The following is a 16,668-nucleotide window of genomic DNA, read 5'->3' as shown; positions in this document are numbered from 1 at the left end:
TCGAGTTTCACCTGTATGTAGTATCCTAACCACAGATGTAGTATTACATTTAATATGGACATATTTCACTAAGTTTTGACAACTAAGTGGCCAAATGCCTTTTGTTTTCAGTTTGGGTGGTATATCTTTATACAGTATATATACACTCACCTAAAGGATTATTAGGAACACCTGTTCAATTTCTCGTTAATGCAATTATCTAATCAACCAATCACATGGCAGTTGCTTCAATGCATTTAGGGGTGTGGTCCTGGTCAAGACAATCTCCTGAACTCCAAACTGAATGTCAGAATGGGAAAGAAAGGTGATTTAAGCAATTTTGAGCGTTGCATGGTTGTTGGTGCCAGACGGGCCGGTCTGAGTATTTCACAATCTGCTCAGTTACTGGGATTTTCACGCACAACCATTTCAAGGGTTTACAAAGAATGGTGTGAAAAGGGAAAAACATTCAGTATGCGGCAGTCCTGTGGGCTGAAAATGCCTTGTTGATGCTAGAGGTCAGAGGAGAATGGGCCGACTGATTCAAGCTGATAGAAGAGCAACTTTGCCTGAAATAACCACTCGTTACAACCGAGGTATGCAGCAAAGCATTTGTGAAGCCACAACACGCACAACCTTGAGGCGGATGGGCTACAACAGCAGAAGACCCCACCGGGTACCACTCATCTCCACTACAAATAGGAAAAAGAGGCTACAATTTGCAAGAGCTCACCAAAATTGGACAGTTGAACACTGGAAAAATGTTGCCTGGTCTGATGAGTCTCGATTTCTGTTGAGACATTCAGATGGTAGAGTCGAATTTGGCGTAAACAGAATGAGAACATGGATCCATCATGCCTTGTTACCACTGTGCAGGCTGGAGGTGGTGGTGTAATGGTGTGGGGGATGTTTTCTTGGCACACTTTAGGCCCCTTAGTGCCAATTGGGCATCTTTAAATGCCACGGCCTACCTGAGCATTGTTTCTGACCATGTCCATCCCTTTATGGCCACCATGTACCCATCCTCTGATGGCTACTTCCAGCAGGATAATGCACCATGTCACAAAGCTTGAATCATTTCAAATTGGTTTCTTGAACATGACAATGAGTTCACTGTACTAAAATGGCTCCCACAGTCACCAGATCTCAACCCAGTAGAGCATCTTTGGGATGTGGTGGAGCGGAGCTTCGTGCCCTGGATGTGCATCCCACAAATCTCCATCAACTGCAAGATGCTATCCTATCAATATGGGCCAACATTTCTAAAGAATGCTTTCAGCACCTTGTTGAATCAATGCCACGTAGAATTAAGGTAGTTCTGAAGGCGAAAGGGGATCAAACACAGTATTAGTATGGTGTTCCTAATAATCATTTAGGTGAGTGTATATATATATATATATATATATATATATATAGTCACATATTTAATTTTATCTTCTTTGTTAGGTTTTTTTCAAGCTTGAAGTCATGACCTTACCTAGAGACTGCAATGACAAGCTGTACAGTGAAAAAGGAGTTACATTTTGGTCTATTCTAACCTAATACAAATGGATTAATCCACTGGAGTCTTATGCATTACTTTTTGGTCACCATTCACTTGCATTGTCTGAATCTACACAGCTGAAATATTCTTCTAAAAATCTTAATTTGTGTTCAGCAGAACATAGAAAGTCATTCACATCTGGGATGCATGAGAGTGAGTAAATGATGAGAGAATTTTCATTTTTGGGTGAAATACTGCTTTAAATTAATTATATGTTCAATGCAGTGCAATTCATACATATTCAGAAACCCAGAATATTACAAAGGCAACATTTGTTTAAAGCAATTAAACAATACCTATTTTTTAATATTAAAAACAGTACAAAACTGCACCGATGTCAATACTTAAGTCCTTAATGGTTAAGTGGCTGAAATATCCAAAATATGTGTGTATAAAATGTGTGTACGTGTGTGTGTGAAAATATTATATTAGTTAGCAATTATTTTGTCTACAATTTGATTATATTTTCAAAAAAAAAAGAAAAAAAAAGAAAAAAAAAGATTGGCTTAACAACATTTTTTTATTAAAATTTGTATTATCTTTATTTTTAAGAACTATCCTTATGAATCTGGTAAGATGCTCAAAGCAGCACTCTTTTTACAATTGAAAAATGTAAGACATCCCAATTTAATGAGCATGTGACATGAGCTGTCATACCAGCTGCTTCTCCTTCTGTGAATTACATTACAATGGCGCCATCGCCTGCTCAATATGGGGAATTTTTCCAAAAATCACCAGACATTATCTAAAACTGTGATGTTTGCTAAAACTGTTAAAAATACAAACAACGACTGTTTCTCTTGAATTAAAGTCATTTTATTTTCAAACGAAAGGCTAACTTAAAATCAACGTAAATATTTTATTAGAAAAGAACACATTAAATATGTGACATTTTAAAATATGGTATCAAATGTATCAAAATGCAACATGTCAAAATATATTATTTTATGCAGTCTTTAGCAAGACACAAGATGACGTCATACCTGATGTGACGCAACCGGCGCATGTGACCCCGGAATTTAGACTTAATCTACAGAACAAAAATGGGCTTTTCACAATTAGTTGGCATTTTCAAACCGTTGAGATTCCCTAGTTTCTTTGGATAGTTTATAAACGCCCATCCCGGTTTGAAAACGCCTACGATTTGACAGCTGCAGAGACCTTGGCGGAAGTGGCGCTCGTCTCTTCGCTCTGATGACGTCATTTCATTGATCTCTTCATGATGGCGCTTCGGCCCGGATCAGGGGGAGGTGGCAGGTACGGAAAATATCACTTAAACGCGTTGTCATCTATTTTTCATCTAGTGTTCGCCTGCTGAAGTCAGTATATGTTAATTCACGAGCCTGTTTGAAAATGCCGTTGTTAATCCCGCACGATTTCACTTTATTATGCGTAATGTTTGCAGTGTTAATGGCTGATGCTGGTCAGCTGTGATAGTGATGTGACGTTTATAATATTGCTCTCATTTTTAAAAATGATATTAAAAATTTGTCAAAATGTATCTTTGTTTATATCGCTTTGTTGCTATTTATTTATTTGCTTTAAACTTAGACAAATAATGATATTAATGCTCAACGATCATTAAACCGTTGACAAGCCAACTGACCAATAGCCTACCTAGAAAAAGGCGTTTAGTGTCTATGTCTGAACCTAGTGAGCTGCCTACCTAGCGTTTGTTGGTGCCATTGGTGCCCTATAAAAAATGCGGTTAAGTTAGGCAGTTCAGTAGAAGTTAAGACACAGGCATCTAACGTGACTGGGTGTATTTCAGTATATTTACACGGTTGTATTTCAGTATATTTACACGGTTGTATTCTTATTTCGAGATGTAAAGCAGCTTTTGAGGGAGACGTTCATTGTTTGATGGTTGCAGGGCTGGTAGACCAGACCCACCATAACCAGCATGATATATGTTTGCATAATAGACATGTAGGCTTCCTGACTGATGTGGATCTGGTGGCCTGACAGCTGCCATTATTGGCACAATGGAGGATAGAAACAGTCTTTATATCTTTTTTTTGAGAGCGTGGCCCAGTTATATTTTTACTGTAAGATTAAAATGAATTCACACCCTTTTCAGACATTACACTGGCATAAGCAATACAACAATGTGAAACCTGCAAGGTTTTGTTGGATCAGTAGTGCAATCTATTATTAAGCTGACTTGCTGCCTAATCAGTTAATATATTCTCATAAGTAACATATTTTAAATATATCCAGTGCTATTAATTAATGTGGACTGGATATGTGATAAAATAAACGCAGCATCACCATTACAGATGTCACTGAGCCTTTATAGTTTGATATTGAGGCAGGAAGACACTGTGCCAAAGTTTTCATTAAGTAGAGCACATGTCTTTCAGAAGGTATGAAAAGGATAACTTCATGTTTTATTTTCCTAGAGGGCTTTAATCTCTGCTGAACTGCCTGAATAATGAATGTCTGGTTTCAAACCGAGCAGCACCAGGTAATACTGATACCTGCTGTGAAACCAAATATCCACTGGGCTCTACATAGAGCTACTCTATTTTCTGATATAATAAAAGAGCATGAAAAGAGCCACAAGTTCAATTCAGATTTATGAAAGAATTTTATTAACATATCCATGATCTTGCAGGGGTCGAATTGTTTTTAGGAGCACAGTTGGATGAAATGTTTTCTTAGAACTCAGCTTTGCTTAAATAGTTTGCACCTTACTGTGTGCTGGAGAAAGCTGTTATAAGCATCTTCTATGTTTCTGTTAAACAGCTGCAGTGGAGGGCACATAGAGTTTATTGGAACAGGTGTAACTGTATTGTCGGTGTCAAAAGGTGCATTCAAAAGATGCTTATCAGTAAAAAAAAAAAAAAAAAAGAATGAATGTAAGACGGTTATGGTTTTTCATAGATACAGTCTGTTATTCTGTTTGAAACTCACTAAATAAATACGAGTGTCTACTCTCACTACTCTCACTCAAAGGTGTTTGAACATTTGACGGTTCTCAAATTCCCGTATCGAGTTTTGGAAGGAAGGTCTTGTTTGATTAGAAAGATTGATTGAATTTGAAGTATTGACAGTTACTGATTTGAATGATGGTTTGTTACTTTTTCACTTTATTTTTCTTAAACTTATTTTTATTAAAAACATAAAAAAAACATAAAAAGGCTTTTCAATCCAATTGAGCTATCAGTCGGATTATAAACTGATTATTTGGTTGCATATAAACGTAGCTACCATTGGGCAAAACCGTTCCGATCAAGGTGAGGAGCAGTTACAGTAGCATTTCCAAATTAGCACGATTCAGCATGGCACAATTATAAACCGTTCTCAGCCTGGAATTCTCAGCACAGTTTGCTAACCGTATTCAACCGTTCTCAACCATGCTGGTGGAATGACTTTAGTACGTGCCTACTCACGATTGTCAATTTGACAACACCAAGGTAACTTTTGTACTTTTTTGCTGGCCAAGTTTGCTAATATTTTTATGGGGATGGTTTAACTAGTTTTGTAGCACACATTTATTTTCCGACACACCTTTTTCATCGGGGGAAGTAGATTACTAGCTTATTAAAATGCGAAATATATCAATAATATAGGCCTCATATAATACTTGTATACAATGTTGTTAATAAGTATCCATTTTAGTTTGTCTGGGAACTTTAAATTTCTGTGTGTTCATTTCCAGTGGCATACACAAGCCCTAAGCAAATGAGGGGTAAACCTCTCACCTTATTCTCTTTGCTTTCCTTTTTGTGACATGGGCCGTGCCTTTCTTGTGTATTAGCAGAGTAGAAACCAGGGAAGAAAGCAGTCCAAAAACTGGAATATGTGATCATCCTCTATTGGGCACCTGCTCAAATGTTTACCTTTCACAGTGGGTGTCATCAAAAGACTGATCTGTTAAGTAGATTTACATGATTTTACCACACAACACAATGTAAAAAGAAACCATAACCATGCCAACTGGCCCGGATTGGCACGGAACAGCTTGGTTTTGCAACGAGAAAACAACATCTCGGTGGTGGAAAAGCTGCTTTTAGAACACTTGTTACAGTAAAAATCTGTATTAGCAGAATTTGTTTGAACTATGCATAATATGAGGTGGTTTTATCTAAAATAGCTTAAGTTGATTTGTTATTAGTCTTTTAAGACTCTTGGAGAAAATACTATTGCCTTTCTGTTTGGCTAAATCTAAAGTGACTCGTATAACAATATTAAATGCATCTTGCACTGCATAAAGGGTTAGTCAGCCATTCATATTTTAAGCTTATTCTCTATTTTAGTGTGGTTTTGTGGATGTAACTGGGTGTGCTGGTAGAGATGGATGTATGTTGTTGACGATAACAGTTTAAAATGGTGGCTAGACATGATCCCTCCCACCCTGATGTCAAAGCAGATTTCTCTTTGAATGTTAATCTGGTGTTTTATTTTTTTTGTCTCATTCTGTTGTTGTATCACAGCCTCTGCGAGAGCTCAGTAAAGCCGTAGCGTAGGCCTGCGGGTGAACATATGCAACACAGACAAACCAAAAACAAAAGCTAGGGTAACTCTTTGGATGAGATTGTCGGGGTGCTTTCAAACTAGCACTTTTGCTGTGAACCTGGACAATTTTAGAAAGTCCACTTGAAAAGTCCATTGGTTCATGTGAATTCAAGTGTGGCTCGCATTTAGCAATAAGTATAAAGGCAATCTGGCCTAACGTCCAGAAGTGATCTGCTATTGATGCCGTAAGTAGTGGTGTTTGAGCTCATAATGGTAAAATGCTCACCTGTTTCATTCACCCTCTCTCTCCTCAACATTTACCTGTAACTTTTATCTGTCTTGTCTAATGATAAAAAGGCCAATATCAAATAAAACTAATATCATATATGGTCTGCAAATATGTACAAATCTCATTTAAATAGATGTAATAACCCAACCACACACAAGTATGCAGATATCTAATTTAAACCGAAGTAATTCACAAACCTCACAAAAATTCAGTTTTCTTCCATCGAACGCTCAGCGTTCCTCTAAAGCGCATATTCCATCAGCCAGAATCAAAACTTTAGGATCAGGATCAAAAGTTCCTCTGATTCACAAATCATGACAGTCACTCTGTGTTAGTCCAAGCAGGCTATGCAGGCCGTTTAAACTGTCAGGAAATTGCTTCTGCTTGCGATGGATCCACAAGAGTGCACGAGTGTAACTTCAAGGCTGTGTCCGAAACCAGGAAAATGCTGCCTCCAGAGGCTGTATACAGAGCTAGAATGAAAATAAAGTGCTTCTCAAACTGTTCGGAGACCAGTTTCCTTAAGAGTGCCATTCACTCAAAACAGATGTCAGCTAATCCATTAACTGATTAGGCAGCTAGTCCGCTGCCTACGTTTTCAGGTGCAGCCCAAGGTAAAAGCGTTTCACGTGTGCTATAAGTAAATGCCTTATTCACTATGTATACTGTATGTACAATAGGTTTGATTCTATATTTTTTAGTAAATGCGATTGCTAATGTGTACATGCCATCTATGGTTGCTGTACTACCATGTGTACTAGGGCTGTAATGATTAGTCGATGTTATCGACAATGTCGATTAATAAAAATGTTTTGTTGAAATAGTCGTTTGATCTCATTTAACGCAACATGAGATCACATTAAACTCTAATGATGATGCGTTATTAGCAGTTCACACCTGACTGAGGAGAGTAAGAATTACACAGCTTACAGTCCAGATGCACTCCAAACTTTCCAAACAACTTCCGGTGATGTAGATCACAAAGTATTGATAAGAGGGAATTATAATAAAAGTGAAGTAAATACAGAAGCACTCTCATTGTGGAATAAGCGGAGCCGGAGTTCTTTAAAGGAAACACCCTGGCGTTACATCTTTAATAAAGGTATAACGCATTAAATATAACCGCATTTAAGTTCATATAATACAGAAGCAGATCATGTAAATAACTTCAAACTTATTTCTCTGTGCAGTCAGTGCATTTTCTATGAGTTGCACAAATTTCCTGATCTGAGTGTGCACCCTTGCTGCAGCTAGATTATAACATGATTGCTCGTGACTTATTGAATCATAATATATGCGTCACTGTGTTTATCTTATCGTGAAGAAAATTGGTAATACGCAGCTTTATTAATATGAGAGAATTTGTGAGTTAAAGATGGATTGAAGTGAACAGAAATGTGAGCGAGGAAGTCTTCACCCCATTATTCACTGCAACAAAATACATTTTTGATTTGTTTTGGATTTGGCTTGTTTTTCAATATAAATATCTAAAACTCCTTTAAAACAATGTACAGTTTTTTTAGCAGCTATACTGCAGAAGAAAAAATATTATTTGAGAATGTTGAATATAATATTGAAGACAAATATTTTAAAATATCTAAAAATCATTTAAAAAAGATGCATTCACCTGAGAAACAACAAGATATTCAAATAAGATATTTAGACTTGCTTTTAGAGAAACTATCTTGATTATAATTATATTTTGTCTTTACTGCACTTGCAGAAGTATAACCAAGTGAAAAAATACACTTATATACAAAATACACCTATATTTGTCTCTAAAGTAAGTCTAAATATCTTATATGCTGCTTCTCAAGTAAATGTATCTTGATTTATAGATAATTTAAAATGGAAAACAAGACAAAAACACTTGATAACAATATGATTTTTTGCAGTGAATCTTTTTCTGAATTAAACCTAAATACAATTATTTTCCCCTTTCAGTGAATTTCATTTAGAGGTATTTTTAAAAGATGTTTTTGTCCTCTATTGTTAGTAAGCACATTTAATACAACATTTTATGTCGGGCACAAGCTGAATAATTGGTTAAGAGAAAGACAAATGCAAATGCCATTCTGTGCATGAAAAGTTTTGGTTGTAAATCCAAAGGGACAAATACTTCGATCACAACAGTTATAGGATTTCTGAAAAATAAAGAGTACCGTAGTTCCCAAGATTACATCAATATTACTTCAACACTACTTCACTCAGTTTTAAATGGCGTACAATCCTGCCATGGACTCTGTCTGTTTCTTGTAAGATTGCATGATTGATTTCTTGCCTTTCAGTTGTTGATTTCAAGGGCAATCAGAGACAACATTAGCTTGATACAGAAATTAGCTTATGGGCTTTAAAATGGGCAGACTGGTAAATTACAGCAATATTGAATGTTCCTTTTCTTTTCTAGTTTTATGTACCCAGTTGGAGGAGGCATTGGACCACCTCAAGGTAAGAATCTGGCATTTTACTTGTATATTGGCTCTTTTCATTTACATTGGATGTTTTTCTCTGAAGTTTAATTTTTTCCTAGAACTTGTTTCCTAGTTTTTTGGTTGTGTGACAAACCATTATGTTTCCTATAATAATAAAGAAGCACCAAGTGATTTTGGAAACATTTCTTCAATGGTAGGAATGATGCCCATGCAACATCAACAACAGCAGGGCTTCCCCATCCTCCAGGTGATGCAGCCCAACATGCAAGGCATGATGGGAATGAATTTTGGAGCACAGATGCCTGGTGCCATGCCTATACAGGTCAGCTTCTATTTCTGAGAAACATTAGAAACATGTAAGACATATATCATGTTATATCATCATCCTTTTCCTTTTTATCCTTTCTTCCCTTTTTCTTTATATTTTCAACTTATTTTCTCTACCTTAATACACCGATCAGCCACAACATTAAAACCACCTGCCTACTATTGTGTAGTCCCCCCTCGTGCCGCAAAATGGCACCAACCCGCATCTCAGAATAGCATTCAGAAATTATATTCTTTTCGCCACATTTATACAGAGCGATGATCTGAGTTACCAGTCTGGCCATTCTCTGTTGACCTCTCTCATCAACAAGGTGTTTCCATCTGCAGAACTGCCGCTCACTGGATGTTTTTTTGTTTTTGGCACCATTCAGAGTAAATTTTAGAGACTGTTGTGCATGAAAATCCCAGGAGATCAGCAGTTACAAAAATACTCAAACCAGCCCGTCTGGCACCAACAGTCATGTCACGGTGCAAATCACTGAGATCAAATTTTTTTCCCCATTCTGATGGTTGATGTGAACATTAACTGAAGCTCCGCCTGACCCATATCTGTATGATTTTATGCACTGCTGCCACATGATTGGCTGATTAGATAATCTCATGAATTATTGTTGGTGCCAGACGGGCTGGTTTGTATATTTCTGTAGCTGCTGGGATTTTCACCCACAAAAGTCTCTAGAATTTACTCAGAATGGTGCCAAAAACAAAACAGCAGTTCTGTGGATGGAAACACCTTGTTGATGAGAGAGGTCAACAGAGAATGGCCAGACTGGTTCGAACTGGTTGACAAAATCTACGGTAACTCCGATAACTGCTCTGTACAATTGTGGTGAGAAGAATAGTTTCTCAGAATGCTATTCAGAGATGCAGGTTGGCGATCTTTTGGTGGCACGAGTGGGACCTACACAATATTAGGTAAGTGGTTTTAATGTTGTGGCTGAACTGTGTATGCCAGCTTTTGTTTCTGAGTCAAATTAGAAACATGTAAGACATTTCCTTTCCTTCCCCTCTTTCTTTTCCTCTTTCATTTTTATGCCTACTAGGGATGTGCGAGACTAGTTGACTAAACAGTTCTGATGATGCTAGTCGACACTGGAATTACTTGTCGGTTAATATTTTTCTAGATTAAACTCAACATTTTTACACATTTACGTTTGGCTTTTTATCTTTACAGAGGCTGCAAATAACGGTCATATTAATGTTACACATTTTATATATAATTAATAATACAAATATTATCTAAAAGGAGATTTTATCTGGAGCAGATACAAAGTTTAATTTCACCTCAGGCTGCGTGCACTTTTTCCCTCTCTCACTCGTGACGGACTCCGGAAAATGTCCCTTCGCTAGATAAGAAAACTCAACAAAGTAGCTATAGAAATCACTGTGGTGGTGATGCGGGAAGCGGATTTCTGAAATGTTGGCTTGACAGTTGGATGTTTTCACATTTGAGTCTTGAGTCTTTACATCTGTGCATGCTTGTGCATTATTTTTCTGCTGTACAGGATTTCTCAAGTGCAGGATAGCTGCCTCAGGTGAGTGAAGTCCCATCTTTCATCGGAACATGTTGACGCGTTAATTTTACTAATCAAAAAATGTAAGCTTTTGAGTATGTAACCAAAAAAATGACTGTTTTAGGCAAGGAATGACATTTTTATAATCTGCTGATTTAAGAAAGCTATTTTTAACGAGGTGCTGTCTGCTTAACGGGTTAAACTATCTTTTATTCTGTGAGCATGTCATGTTTAGAATACAATAGGTTTATTTTAGGCTACATCACAGGACTTTTTTCTTCTATCCTATGGCTACTTTATTTTTTTTACATAGTAACTGTTATTGGTTAATGTTCTTTACTGAACAGCTGTCATATTAGATCAATGGCTAATGCGCGACTGCACGTCGTGAAATATGCTAAACTTTTCAGTGCATATTTTTTCTCTTGTAGATTTGGCTTAGTCTACTTCTTAATTATTTTCAACAATGTCCTGACTGTTTTAATGTTAATTAACATTTACTTGGCAAATTATGTTTAAAACAGGTCCTGCACTTTTCATTCAGTTGTTTTCAATAAATTTAATCTGTATTTGCTAAAGGTGAATGCATGTCATGTTCCATATTTAATGTACAATGATGATAATGGAAGGCAAGTACATCGCAGATAAACTGCCTTTTTCAGCAGAATTTAGCATTGGATTTGGAATAGATTAAGTATTTAAGATCAGTCGCATAAACAATATTTTTTTTTACTGTTTTCTAAAGGCTGGTTTCTTTTTAGACTAGTCGATTATTTGACTTTGAAAAATTTTATTTAAACGTCATTGAAATAAGTCGTTCTGCACATCCCTTATGACTATACAGGTCAGCCTCTGTTTCTGAGACAGAATAGAAACTAGACATTTGCCGTTATTCAATAGTAAGGTATAACAGAAACGTCTAAAGGCTCGTGGTATATTTTATTTTTGTGTGGTCCAGATCAGATCACACCTGGGCCCGGTTTTTCAAAAGCAATCCACTAGGATTTTGGATAACGGATTGGATCAAATCTTGAAAATGGGTTTTTCAAAAGAAAAAACGGATTACATAATCGGATTAGATCACGTAATCCAATCTTGGTTTTGATCCGGATCAAACCTTTAGTTTGGGTTTTTCAGAACTTTTTTTGTAGGATTTGGATCACTTTGATCCAAAAAATCTGGATTAAACTGATCCCATCAGAAGGGTGGATTCAGCGTGGATTTCATGCCCAAAATGTAATGAAAACTTTAAAAATGTATCAAATAATACTATATTTGGATCATGCAGTATCTTACAAGATATCCTATTTATTCATAAGGTTTTAATTTTATTTGTTCATCCGTCAGGCTACAGTGATTTGGTAGGCTTTAACGTATTCAGCCTTTCAGTATAGGCCTACAGCAAAATAGAAAGAGTTTGGCCTCATAAAATAATCCCCCAAACAGCTGTCAAAATTGACCAAAAACAATAAATTTTATTCTGTCACTAATTGACATATTCATCACAATCGAAACTATTTTTGTTTTTAGAATATTTATTAGTGATGCATGCAATGATTACAGAATAACCAAAAAAATGCAAAGAATGGCAATCACTGATTTTTGAAATCTATTGCATCCCTTGTTGCACGTCCTGTTTGCTCGTTCTGGCAGAATGCAGGAGGTTGGTTAGGGTCTCCAAGGGGCTCAGGTGCACCATTGTCAGCACAGAAAGGGACATTGTGCTTAGTAGCGATGTTGTGCAGGACAATACAGGCAAGGGTTATGTTGCATGCTTTCTGTGGTTCCGCTCTCAGGTAGTTAAGGCATGCAAAGCGCCTCTTAAGAACTCCATTTAAACGCTCAATTGCACATCTTGCTCTGCAATGAGCAGTGTTGAAGCGTGCCTGCGCCGGTGTATTTGCTGTTAGAAAAGGAGTCATCAGCCATGGTAGGAGTGGGTAGGCACTGTCTCCTAATATTATGCCATCCGGTCTCTATATAGAGCGCTCTTCCTCAGGATGCGTGCATCATGGACAGACCCAGGCCACTTGACAACGCAGTTGGTGATGATGAGGTCAGCATCACACACAAGTTGGACATTGATGCTGTGCCTCCCCTTTCTGTTTATAAACTCCCATTCATTCTCACGAGGTGCTTGTATATGCACATGTGTGCAGTCGATTGCTCCAATAGTATTGGGCATATTCCAAATCAAATGACTTGACTTGATATTCCCCTTTGGAAAAGAAACAAATTCATTGACCAGGCTGGCCAGTGCGATTGACACATCTCTCACCACATCACACACAGCTGATTTCACCACTCCCATATAGTCACCAACAACTTGATAGAAAGTCCCACATGCATAAAATCGGAGAGCAATGAGGATCTGGTCTTCCACAGACAGACCGTGACTCCTTTGGGTTCTGTGTTGAAGTTTTGGCCTGAGAAGGTTCACAAGGTACTCTATATCAGCCTTCCCAAAGCGAAACCGGACATACTGCTCCTCAGTGGTGTATTGCTCCAGTGGCTTGGTACGTTCAACATACACCCTTTGACGGTATCCTCTCCTGGCAAAGTGGTGGTGGCGGTGGACAACACCTGCCATTTCACTGTCTCTCTGTGAATCCTCTGAGAAAGGCTGATTTATATGGCTGTGTAGTTGGTCTTTTCAAACACACCTATTACAACTGATCAGTTTTGGCTTGTGTTCAATTGAGGTAATTGGACCCAAGGCTTATAATTGATGAACAATGTTCACTATAGTAAAGCAACGGAACCATGGACTCAAGAAGCTGTAACTTCACTGCTGCTGAAACCAATGCACTACTAGAGGGTGTTCGGTGCCATTATGAAACAATAGTGGGAAGTTTTAATTCTGCTAAGGATACCAACAAAAAGAAAAATGATGTTTGGATTTTAATCACAGAAAATGTGAATGCCATAGGGTCTGGCCAGAGGAGGACCACAGACCAAATCAAATTGCGGTGGAAGAATCTTAAGGCCAGGGCAACAAAGGACCATGCTGAAGCCAAAAACCCACAAACAGGCAACAAGCCATTTAAGAGGGGAGATTACACAGATGTGGTCCTCGACATCATTGGAGGTGAGAAGTCGCAAGCTGTCCATGGTATTCAAGGTGTTGTAGGGGATAGCGAGCCTTGGATTGAGGAGGAGGAGAATCTGCCAGTTCCTCCTGAGGCTGATCCAGAGAGCGTATTTATATTGAATCTCAGCTCTGTTCCTTTGGAAGAAGCTGGATCCTCATTGGTTGAGCCAGTGGTAGTTGCCACAGGATCTCAGAGGAAAGGCTTGAAGCACCCTTCATCAAACAAAGATGATGATTACAAGGCACTTCTGCAAAAAGAGGCTGAAAGGGCAGAAGCACAGCTTCGTCTGGCAGAGGAACAACTGACTCTGACCAAACTGCAGCAAACCAAGGCCAGACTTGAGATCCGCCTCCTAAAGGCTACGCTCAGACAAGCTGGTCTCTCCACATCAGATGAGGAAGTCTGAAATTATTGTGGAGTATTTGACATTAAGTCTTTTTTAATTCAATACATCTATATTTGAAACTTATTATAAATATCCTCAATGTACAGTGTTTGTGTTGTAGGTCTCAGATGAGCGGACTGCTGGAAGAGGATGGGGTGGGGTTTTTCTTGTTTTTAGTTTTTTTAAATGTGTGTGTTTTCATTTCAAATAAAAATAAACTTATATTGACCCCACACTGGCTATTCTACTTGTTGCTCTTTACATATCTATAGTTCTACATTGTGATTTCCTATCCTGTTTGAGCACTGGTTATCCAGATTTGGTGATCCTGAAAAGTTCCTATCCGGATCAGATTGATCCAATCCGATGTTGCTTTGAAAAACTGGCTCAAAAGTAAGCTGGATTACGTGATCACGGATCGCAAAAAAAAAGGATTACTAAATCCGGATCAATTTTATCCGGATTAAACCTTTTGAAAAACCGGGCCCTGGTCTACAACGTTACCTTTCAAAGTATACTGTGCATATTCTATCAGCAAGAATCAGAACAATAGAATCAGGATCAAAAGTTCCTCTAATGCACAAATCATGGTGGTCAGTCCGTAACAATCCAAGCAGGTGATCCAGGCTGTTTAAACTGTCAGGATCCGCACGAGCGTATGAGTGCAACTTCAAAGTAAAAGTGTTTGAGTAAATGTCATATTCACACACTGTATGTACAATTGGTTCGATTCAGTATCTTTTGAGAAATGTGATTGCTTATGTGGACTGTGTGTACTGTTATTGCCTTCCTAATATATCACCAATTTCTTCATGTGCAAATAAATAAAATTGGATGACTAAAAATAAATCAGAAGAAATGGCCATCTACAATTTTAAAATATTTTATTTATTTTAGATACTTTTTACAAAGTAGTGTGAAATTTATAAAATTTTGTGCTAAATAAGAGTTTATAAATCTTTATTTTTTTTGTTTTGTTTTTGTTATTTACTATATTAAATTGTGTGATATATATATTGGCATTTTATCTCCCTATCGGCCACTCTGCTTTCTGGATATTGGCATCGGCCAATAAAAAAAAAACCCATATTGGTCAATTTGAGATGTGGCAACATTTTAACAGGAAACGATAACACTGCTGGCTTGTTATGATGTGACTTCTGAGCCTTCTTACATTTTATTTTCCTCGTCTGACTGATTATAGGTTTTTAATATACATTATTATAGGAGATTGCAATATACTTCTATTCAAATTCATGGGCCGTGCAGGTCTTTAAATTTTTATTAAATTAGTTTGGTGGATGGTGTTAACTATTTTTATTCCTCAATATGGCTCTTTCCTGCCATATTAATGGTTTTGCCATTTTACATGCACATTGAACGACTAATGTCTATTCAGATTTGCTCATTGTCTTTCTGCTGTGTTTCTAGGGTGGGATGGCTATGGGCATGCAGACTCCTGGGATGCAGTTCATGGGTCAACCTCAGTTCCTGGGCATGAGGGGCCCGGGGCCGCAGTTCCCTGTGGATCTACAGAAACAGATGGCAGAAGAGCATCAGTAAGGCTTTATATATTCACAATGCTGGAATGTTGTTTGTGCATCAAAACTTGTCCCTGATCAGTGTGTGTCCACAGAAAACGGCTAGAGCAGCAGCAGCGGATGGTAGAGGAGGACAGGAAGAGGAGACAGTTTGAAGAACAGAAACAGAAATTGCGTCTCCTGAGCAATGTCAAACCCAAGGTGAGCGAATGCTTTAAAGGAATAGATACAATCAAATCCAGTCCTAAATTGTTTCCCAATGAATATTGTTTTATTTGGAAATACTTAACATTACACAAGTTAAATGTGACCAACTCATTTTAATGTTCTTTGGCTTGAATCCTTTTTAAGTTTCTGATATATCAACATATCCAAATTCTGAAATACACTATTTTGGTATTCTTGTACAGACTGGAGAGAAAAGCCGTGATGATGCATTAGAGGCCATCAAAGGAAACCTAGATGGCTTCAGTAGAGATGCCAAGATGCATCCAACACCATCTGCACAGTCTAAAAAAACAGGTAAATACAATAATGCACATAGCTGCCATCAGGGCATTTGCTTTGCCATGTCAAAAGCTGTCCACTGATGTGACAGTTGACGTCATTAGTAAGGACATGGAGAGTGGTTGTCAAGAGCTGGAGTATGTTGTCAGGGGAAAACACTCGCACTCAACTCACATTTAAAGCTCATTCTCAATACGAACACACCACACCTTAAACCAACAGCCAAGAAGAAGCTGTTTTTTTCTCCAGCAGCCACCAGGTGGCCCTCCAGATGTTTCCATTGAGTGTGCGATATTTCCTTATGCTCTATGTAACACATTATGCTCCACCTCCACACTCTTACAGTTTCATTCTTCACACACCCTCAGCCCAGTTGCTGTTAACTTCACTTCAAACCTGCAAATTTGATTATTATCACTTACAGTGTTTCTATTTGACTGATGCAATTGTTTTTTGTTTTGTCTAGTTCTGTTGTCTAGTTTTTCTGTTTAGTCTAGTACTCTAGGTGAATCTCCCAAACATTTGACCCCAAAACCAAGTGAGAAAAACAAGAAATTATGCAATTATTGTTTGAATAGATTTTTTTTTAATTGTGACA

At 37.7% G+C, this 16,668-nt stretch overlaps 1 protein-coding gene across 1 annotated transcript in view; it reads left to right on the top strand.

Annotated features, from left to right (window-relative positions):
• Window positions 1-2,741: 2,741 nt before the first annotated feature.
• The window catches only part of LOC127631747 (synergin gamma-like), a 65,655-nt gene continuing 51,728 nt past the window's right edge, over window positions 2,742-16,668 (top strand). Inside the window, 6 exon segments of the mRNA XM_052110053.1 lie at window positions 2,742-2,779; window positions 8,680-8,720; window positions 8,902-9,026; window positions 15,454-15,581; window positions 15,659-15,764; window positions 15,974-16,085. Coding sequence (XP_051966013.1) covers window positions 2,742-2,779; window positions 8,680-8,720; window positions 8,902-9,026; window positions 15,454-15,581; window positions 15,659-15,764; window positions 15,974-16,085 — 550 coding nt within the window.

The sequence above is a fragment of the Xyrauchen texanus genome, chromosome 38, assembly GCF_025860055.1.
Source record: "Xyrauchen texanus isolate HMW12.3.18 chromosome 38, RBS_HiC_50CHRs, whole genome shotgun sequence".
NCBI lineage: Eukaryota > Metazoa > Chordata > Actinopteri > Cypriniformes > Catostomidae > Xyrauchen > Xyrauchen texanus.
The sequence above is the reverse complement of the archived record's forward strand: the minus strand, read 5'-3'. Positions and strand labels throughout refer to the sequence as shown.